We start from the raw sequence: 9,578 nt of genomic DNA, 5'->3' as shown, positions 1-9,578 counted from the left end.
AAAACATTATAAAGATATATTTAAATTTGTAGTGATTGCTACGAGTTTTTCTTTATAAACATAAGACATACAATATTCATATAGTTATATAGTTAATGAAACACTGTTCGAAACTTAAATGAAATTACAACTTAAGTCATTAAAAATAAATATTTCGTGCAATTTTGGGCACGTACATATCGTAATTTATACGCTGATACTTGATTTATAAAAAAAAAATTTCTTATATGAAATGAAACAAACATATTTGCAAAATACCCAATAGCGATATATAAAAAGTTATATTTACAGATTTACATAAAATGAAATGTTAATATGCACATTTTCTATTGGCAACAAAATTACATTGATTAAATATCAATTTTTTACGTTTTAGTTTGTTTTAAATTTAATTTTTTCGTAAGAAAATATATTACAAAAATGGAGAACATCATTTTTATTTTGTTTACTCTTTACTTTTATCTCCTACTCTAATTAAAATGCTAACTTGTAAACTTATTTGAATGAATTGAAATATTCTTCCAAGTTCTAGATAATATAATTTATTAGACCTTATTATTATAAATAATTACTGATATATACATAATATTTAACTGAGTTTTGTAAATCAAATACCTTTCGAAATACTAAAAAAATGGTAATGTTTAGATAAATAAAGAGATACTAACAGGAATTGGTAGTAAGGTAGGTATATTATACTAAATGCAAAAAGTTACAATACATTTGACGTTTGTTTTTTTTTTTTCATTTTCCTTTAACATTATCTTTGTTGTTGTTGTTGTTGGTTGTTGTTGTAATAATGTTGTCCATGGTTGTACACACAAACTGGCCTGATAGACCGAAATAAAAATGTATGCTACAAAAATTCACAACTTATTGATCGCCATCCTCTAATTATTATGTTATAATTATTCGTGTTTTTTTCTTCGTACTCCATTCTTCGTTCATTATATTTATCTTTTCTTCTTATTATTAATATTATTATTAATATTATTAATAATAGTCACTTAAAAAAGAAAACATTCACACTAAAAATTTGCAGCTTTCGTTCATATAGAAAGGAGTAATTTCGCGTAACCATGGCTTTTGAACACTTCATCCTTACAATAAGTTTTTATATAAATCACGGGTTTATTAAACAACTGCAGTAAAATTATATAAAAAACCTACGTATAGTTTACAATTATAAGTAAAACCACTTTAGTTTTTCAGGGAACTAGATCAGTGTAGAGAACTACTAATATTATTAGTCGAGCATATAAGAATTGAAGCACTGTTATTTGAAAATAGAAAACACATAAATATCTATGGGCCCCTAAAATAAAAATAAACTTTACTGCTTTTTACAATGATTGTACTTACTAGTAAATTTTTTTGTACGAATAACACTATAATTTTCGAAGGTGAACACACTTCGTAAATATAGAAATTATTTGAGATATTTTATCATATCTAGCCATACAGTTACGCGAAATTACTTCTTTATCTATGACTGAGATCAAGCAGCTTCATCGCCACAATACAAAGCGCAATCTTTTACAAACATCAAAATTTTGTTTCACAAAGCTTGGGCCATGTGAAGCTCTACTTAACTAAAATATTTTAAGAGAATATCTCTATAACAGAGTTACAATAAAGAGTGGGATGTTGACCAGCGATGACTCTGCCACATCCCAGACATAGCAATTATAACGCATTCGATTACAAACTATTGCGGATGTTTTTAATGTAGACTACGTAACAATTTTATGGGTCGATAAGAAACGTAAATTACTTTTCACATGTTCTCAGCCTTAATGTCGTAGCGTCTTACGGTTTAGTTGCTGTGCACTCTTCACGGATTTTCGTCCAATTCCGAATTAATTTACCACCATCAACATATATATTCTTATCACCTCTGCTTTATCACTGTGTTATGAGAAAAAGAAAACGGTTAATGTTCATTTGCACGTTTCATCTCTTCTCATTCCTGCACTTGAATCAGAGTGAGGTGTACATACGAGATGGCACATAAATTATCGTATATGCGCAACGGTCGTATCGCGATGATGGTAGTCTTCCCATTACAATTTGCACTTGTGGGATTTTCTATGTTGTTTCAATGACAGCTTGAAAATTTTGTTCCATCAAACGATGATCTTTCATGTGACGTGAATTTAGAAAAATGACATTTCCGTAGAAAAAAAATAAATGAATTAGAAAAAGTACATATATCGCCTCTAATAATCACATATCTCTATTAATCGCAGGACTCATCTTGTTATTAGTAAAAATCTGAGAATATCATTTCTGGTGTTTTCTCTATAAACATATAGATATAATTCTCTCTCCTCTATTTCATCCGTCCTAGCACCTTTACACGGAGAAGTTTCGAAAATACAGATAGATAAATATTATTTATAAATCACGGTAGTATATGCATTTATGAAGATACGAGAATAAAAACGCTTTTCAATTCCGTTCACTGATGCATGTACAATAAATGCATATGTTGAATTTACTTTTTCAAAGTGAAGTTTATATTCGATTATAAATCTATTCCACTAATTTGTCGTTATTTATATCGTGTACGAATAGAAATATTCTTTCGTACGAGAACGTGTAGATTGAAAATTCGTCAACAAATGGAAACTATTTCAATCTAACTGTTGATATGGAAATATACATTGAAGAATAAAAGTCAACTGGAGAAAATTTAATATTATCATGTACAATATTTGTAGCTCTCCATCTGATACTGCATGAAGGTTTACAAAATTTCTACGTGTATATAATTACAAGAATAACACTAATTACGTAGTTAAGAGAGAAAGATCTCATATTCATTGATATACATGACTAAGTACGTTGAAATATTTCCGTAAATAGATTTTTCACAAAGCAAGCTAAAATTTGCTATTATAATGGTACCAGGGTCACGTCACTTTCTTGTTTCCTTAACAGCACAATGCGAGTTCTGCAATTACTAGAGAGTATTAAGGTACTAAGTGCTACACAATTTATGATACAATTCAATAATAAAATTTTAATTTTGAAATAACATCGGTCTTGTGTTTACATGATCTAAAAAGAAGAAAGGTAAAAGAAAGAATAGAAAAGAAAAGAAAAAGGAAATGAAAGACCAAAGTAAAAAATTGGTGCAAAAAATCAGTAAATAAGAAATAGGAAAATATTAACGTAACAAAAAACGAAAAAGCTTATCAGGAAGGGGTGCACAGGGACAGAAGGAACAGAAAATTAAACAAAAATCAGCAGAATTGGAACAAAATAGAGCAAAAGCGATACGCGGATGAATTAGGAAACGGCGAGACCAGCTGCAGTCTAAAGGTACTGTCCCACTATCAATCGATACCGGTCGACTGATAATTAGCCATGTTTTGTGAGAAAAATCGACTGTCTTTTTGTATGCGACCATAGAGCAGTCACAGTTCTCTACTCGTTAACCAACACCGACCAACTACCACCTATAAACATTATTGCCGACTTTCTACATGTAGGTGGAACGTTTCATCGGCAGTCAATGAATTAACTCGAGAGCATATGAAATGTACAACGATATTTTCATAATTAAGACGGTTCGTATCCTCTCGTTTTAATTTCGTTTAGTTTGGCTCGTTTACTTATTTACGATAGCGGAATTCGCACCGCTTGTGTCTCCTTACTGCAATTGGCAAACGGAGAAAATTAAAAGAGCGACGTATGACTTTTGTCCTGACATTCATCTAGAGAAAACAATAATTGTGTTATTCGGAACTCTTAGCTCAACATATATAATACGAGTGTATGTTTTTCACATTGTCTCTTGTTTTTATATGCTGCGCACATATTCCAATGGTTTCTCTTCGTCACTTTCCTGTTCGACCTTTCTTTCGCACTTTATCACTTCAACTTGACAACAATTTTGTTCCTTGGATGTCAACGTTCTAAGAAATATGGGCTATGTATTAGGAGACAAAACACACCCATACTTCCCCAGGAAATACCTGTCACGCGTCGCTCCACAATACGTATACGTATATGTGCACATGAATGTAGTTTTATGTTTTCATTGTAAAGTCTTGTAGAGTGTCTGACGTCGATGTATGAAGGACGAACTCGTAGTATTTTATTTCATCAAATATCCAACGAGTCAGGTCGGACATTCAATGAACTATTTTGCTAAATCATTATATACTTATCCCTGCAAACACGACGAACTTAGCTTAAATGCGATAACCTGATTATCCTATTCGAGTTCGTGTTCCATACAGTTTGAGCTGTGTCACCTATAGTTGTTGCTTGACAAACGATGCAAGCGATGTTTAAGCGTAAAAGGATAGCGCCTTTAATCACGTCGTGTGGCATACGATAGTCTTGAATTTTGTATTTGGAAATGAGAATGGTAGTTATATACCGGTGACTTGTTCAAGAAGAAAAAGTTGGGAGTGCCTTTAACATTGCTTCAAGTATTAGCGGCGATTTTGGTAGCTTGGATTGCTTGGGTTACCGGGTTGCCGCATTCCACCTCCTCCCCTTCCACTATCTCCACCTCGTGAAAATCCTCCGCGTCCACCTCTCGTACCATGTTGTCCACCTCTCATTAAGCCCCCAGGTCCACCTATAAAATGTTCACGTATAATGCACAAATCCTTTTTTCTAACCTTCAAGAACAATGCAGTAAATAAATAACAAAAGTAAATTGATAACGCAATATTTAAATAGAATTTTCAACGCGGTAAAGATAGAGAATAATTGCAAAAATTCATAAAACTTTAGTGTAGAATTTACACAACACAAAATTAAAAGCAAAATTTTAATTTCAAAAACAAATTTTTTCGTTTCTACTAATTTGTAACAGTAAATAAACAACTACAGTGTTTTCTTCATACAAAATATTGGAGAAATCTATATTATATTAATTATAATGTAAAATATATAATTAATTATATGCTAATGCAAGTCGTATACATTCTCAAATGTATATCATGATACACGCATTGTATAATAAAACTCACATGAAAAAAAGCCTTGGCGCACCTTTACATTATTGCTTAATCATATTAAATTATATCATCGATCTTTATTTTAATTTTGTTATTGTTTTATTAAGATTTTAGTTTTCAATATATAATAATATAATTTTTTAAATTCTAATTACGTAAATATTACTTACCAGGACCTCGTTGTTGCTGTTGTTGCTGTTGCCCACCCATTGCTCTCATATTACCATCGTTAGAATTCAGTCGTCCACCGCTACCATCAAGTGGCGGTCTAGGCCTAACTTTTTTCTCTTCCACATTTAATTTTTGTCCATTCTCGGCAGGATAATAAATTGGCTATAAATGGAAAATATAACATCGGAATAAAATACTGAATTTCTATTGAAATACATTCACAGTACAGAAACAAAACCGACCAGGTTCTGTAACACTTTGGTGACAACTTGCTGATCTTCGAATGTGATGAATCCGTAATTAGGCACTTTTCCTGTGTTATTTCCTTGCGGCCCTTTGCATCTATCATTTGATTTACTGTGGATACGTAATTCTACCACCCTACCATAGGGTTCAAATATTTGTCGTAAATCATCTTCAGACGCATTGTGAGGCAGATTTCCAAGGAATAATTGATGAGCATCGCTGTATTGACTTTGTCTCGTACCACGACGATCACCATCTACAAAATGTATCATTTATTTAATGTTATTTATACCGTTACTAGTAAAATATAAAACTTATATATCAATATTGTTGTTATAATACAACATGAAGCTTACCTCGCTGCACTGGTCCTCCTCTTGGAGCTCGCTGTTGCTGATGTTGTTGCTGTGGCTGTTGATTCCCAACTCTATGAGCTTGCTGTTGGGGCGTAGAGACATTAGTTGATGTAGAAAATGTAGATCCACTGCCAGTTGGATGCATTGGTGATCTATCGTCCAAACGCAAGTTCGTCATAGGAGGCTGAAAATAAAAAATGAAGTAGTCTTCATCAAATTAACACTTCAACTAACACATCAAATTAATATTAACACGCAAATTATGAAAAGTATTAGGCAAAAGGTATTTTAATTGTTAAAGATAAATACTATAGCATGAAATGTATACCGGTGACATAGACAACTTAGGAGCTTGAGGACTCGTTGCGCCAGTTGTACTTGGAAAAGATTTTACAAGATTGGCATATGTTTTCGGTCCACTGCTGGTCACATTTGTATTGGACACTGGATGTTCTGGTTCAGACTCTTGTGCAGGAGTAAATGTTTCAGTCTCAGGTTGTTCACGAGTTTCATTTGATTGAGCCTGTGGTTCATTTTCTGGCTGCTGTTGTTGTTCAGCTGATGTGTCCAACTCTGTTTCTGGTACAAATTGTGTTTGTGACGTAGGTTCTGTTATATATTGATGTTGTTGTGTAGGCTGTGGTGGTGGTGGCTGTTGTTGCTGTTGCTGCTGCTGCTGTGATGGTTGCTGATTAATCAGTGGAGTTTCTTCATGAACTGATCCATTTAGAACTTGTTGCATTACCGGATGTACCTAAAATAATGGCTCTACTCAACATAACACTTTATTTAAATATTGTTATTACCGTAAAATAACTAACATGAGACTGCTGTGGTGGAGGAGCATAATACATTTGCTGTTGTTGTTGAAGAACAGGTTGTTGTGGAGGAATAAGTGGTGGTTGTGCTTGTGGTTCAGTAGATGTAGCTGGTGCTGAAAGTTGCTGCCCTTGATTTTGGCGTTCATCTTCTTCCGGCTCAGAACGCCCTCCCTCTTCCCCTTCCCTTTCGCTAGATTCACCTACACCTCCTTCTACACCACCTGCATCCGTTTCTTCTTCATCAGGAAAGATCAAATCTTGGTAACGGAATATATCATTATGAACATAATAAGTTTTTGGTGCTTGTATTGCTAATACAAATGTTTGTGTAAAACGACGCATTGGTTGTCCAGCATTGGATAGTTCTCCAGACACCTGTAAATAATTAGACAATTTCAAAAATGTACTCTAATACATATTATGTATTACATATCAATTAGTATGTATTACTATGTTGTTTACTCGATTAACACAATTAAAATCAGTTTATAATGACAATATTTTATGGCAACAAAATCATTTACAACTATTACTTATGCTAATATTACTTACTTGTACAACAACACCATTTTCAAGAGTAAGTTGTGAATCTACTTGACTTATCTTGGCGTGACAATCCCGGAAGTTTAGTTGTTGAATTTTTTGATGTATTTGTTTTTGACCAATTGCTGGAGTTGACTCTCTATTAGAATCTAATCCACCGTGCACAAAAGAAGAATGTTGATTGTAAAACCTATAGCAAAATTGAACATAAATGTAATTACAAGCTATTAATGGATAATTTGATTTTAATAATTAAATTATATTAATCATTAAATGATTACCTATGGAGATGCGCAGGAGCTTGATTAAGTAATGTATAGTATTGTCGGACAAATTCACGACCGACATTTTGTGGAGAAGGGGATGCCTCCATGACCATTTTCTTACTCCTAGCGTCTAAAATATGACTTTGCTTAAACAGCAATGGAAAATTGACTTGGCAAATGTTAAAATTAGAAAAATGTCTGAAACAAAAAGAAAAATACACATGAAATATATATTGATAAATACCATAGAGTATTTATTTATACATAAGATCTTTTTCTTCCAAACTATAACTATAATAATCAAAATTAATAGTCATATATACTACAAACAATCATAACGTACACTATATTATACTATAAACAATACATGAATAATAAATTTGTAACCCAGAATGAAATATGAAATATTCTAATCTTGAATGTGAAAATTTAATTTTAAGAGAAAAACAAATGTGTACTACACACTTGAATGACAAATAGAATATGCACATCAATCTAAGTGGCTATCTGAGGATATCACATAAGAGTAATGTGCTTCAAGTTAAAATAAAATTGTAATATAAAATGCAATTATATAAAATTTGAAACGAAGTTTGTACTGCTTATGTTTTACTCTGAAATAATTAATTTGTTATTATGATTAAGAGATTTATTCAACGTTTCACAATAAACGAGTACTTGTGGATGTCTACATATACATGTGTATATATATATATGTACACATATTATTTAAATCGTTTATATGCAAACGATAAACGATAAAAGTTTAAAATATGCAATGTACTCGTGCTAATATTTCGATTAACTTTGCTTTTGCATCAAATGATGAACTGTGTGCGTACACGCGTTAGGAAAAACATGTGCTCGTATATACACCGAATTTACAAAAATTAGTCTCGTAAAACATTCTACATAAAAAGAAAACCGTCGATCATTCTTCGGCTCAAATACTGTGCAAAGAAGACTGAGGACAAGGGGGCCGCCCGGTTGCATGAGTAAGCATGGCGATTTTTCTTGATCTCAAAAACGGTAACGCTAATCTGCTCAGCATGAGTTACGCCAAAATGCTTTGATAACGAACGTTTAGCATAGCTATCGGAGGATTCAATAAGTTAAACAATCAATGAGGAATAAACGTAGCTACAATTCGTAAACGATAGGCCGGACTGCTCATGATTTCGTATCATGCTTGCCTTCCTGACTCGTTCCGTAGTCTTCCCTCCGAGAAGTCGAATGAAAGAACATCGGCAAAGCCAATCGTATGACGTTCTACACTCACCCGATGGAATCACTAAAGCGCGACACAACCCACTGATTTTCTTGAATAAACGAGAAGCTACGACGGAAAACAGAAAGCTTACACGAGCAACAACAGTTCACAATAATGTTAATTATAAAAACAGTTCAACGTATGAGTCCTCCAAGCACCTTGATGTCAGCACATGCAGCGGAACCTGCACAGAAGCACCGGTGTATAAAGATGAACGACTCTCTTACAGAAGTTGAGTGTTCATCTAAGCTTTGCGGATTTTACAGGACTATCTATATTACCAATCGAAGAGATTTCAAACATGTATTTCCTCAAATGTATCGCATTGTGGATTGGCTGATTTTCTTTTCAGATAAAAGATTATCCAATTAGACGAAAGCTTAAAGAGAAATACTCTATGCTTGAAAACTCATGATTGGCCCAATTTCTGTGCTCTCTTGTGAAATTTTCACTATTATATCTTTCATTTCATCAGTTTATATCTTTCATGTATAATGTATATTGTTTTTCACTCAAAATCTGCTCTAACTATTATAAGAAAAAATATCTATGATTACAGATAAATTATACTTTATTAAATGACATTGTTGACTCTAATACTAGCCATGCTCAACGAAAAACAACACTGCTAGAGTCCGATTTTGCACGTGGTAGAAAAAATACGCAGCATTGTGTGTCTCTGTCTATCTAGTGCAAAATCTTGCAGTGTTACTGTTTTTTGTTCAGCAAGGCTAGTACTAGAGTGGCTGTGTAAATGATAATAAAAAAATAACTAGATTATATATGTACACATTGCCTTATTTTGACTATAAGGTGATCAGTTTAACTGAAAATCTAATACTAATGAATGTTGCAAGCACTTACAATGCTAACAGCATTTAGAATAAACACTGCCAACACTCGGAGGTTCAGAATGTGTGTAC

At 32.9% G+C, this 9,578-nt stretch overlaps 1 protein-coding gene across 2 annotated transcripts; it reads right to left on the bottom strand.

Moving 5' to 3' along the window:
• Nucleotides 1-722: 722 nt before the first annotated feature.
• Nucleotides 723-8,817, bottom strand: Rin (ras GTPase-activating protein-binding protein 2). Of its 2 annotated transcripts, XR_013003449.1 has the most exons (10): nt 8,665-8,817; nt 7,401-7,583; nt 7,129-7,309; nt 6,577-6,951; nt 6,084-6,509; nt 5,756-5,939; nt 5,396-5,655; nt 5,153-5,315; nt 4,394-4,597; nt 723-2,138 (listed from the first exon to the last, which is right to left on the bottom strand). XR_013003449.1 is itself a non-coding variant. In XM_076392069.1 (9 exons), the coding sequence occupies exons 2-9, from the start codon at nt 7,496-7,498 to the stop codon at nt 4,449-4,451; spliced, it is 1,836 nt and encodes a 611-aa protein (XP_076248184.1). In that variant the 5' UTR covers nt 7,499-7,583; nt 8,665-8,817; the 3' UTR covers nt 723-4,448. The 2 variants fall into 2 exon arrangements, 1 of the variants encoding a protein (XP_076248184.1); XM_076392069.1 differs by having other exon boundaries at nt 723-4,597.
• Between the last annotated feature and the right edge of the window lie 761 nt (nt 8,818-9,578).

Source organism: Calliopsis andreniformis, chromosome 2 (assembly GCF_051401765.1).
Source record: "Calliopsis andreniformis isolate RMS-2024a chromosome 2, iyCalAndr_principal, whole genome shotgun sequence".
Classification (NCBI taxonomy): domain Eukaryota; kingdom Metazoa; phylum Arthropoda; class Insecta; order Hymenoptera; family Andrenidae; genus Calliopsis; species Calliopsis andreniformis.
This window is presented reverse-complemented; position numbering and strand designations above follow the sequence as displayed.

What these genes read in the sequence shown, in the direction of transcription:
- Rin (XM_076392069.1), bottom strand. Translation starts at nt 7,498, where the DNA reads ATGGTCATGGAGGCATCCCCTTCTCCACAAAATGTCGGTCGTGAATTT. An exon ending in CTAAGTTGTCTATGTCACCG is followed by an intron (nt 5,940 to 6,083) that starts GTATACATTTCA and finishes TTTTATTTTCAG; the next exon opens with CCTCCTATGACGAACTTGCG. An exon ending in CCAAAGTGTTACAGAACCTG is followed by an intron (nt 5,316 to 5,395) that starts GTCGGTTTTGTT and finishes TTCCATTTATAG; the next exon opens with CCAATTTATTATCCTGCCGA.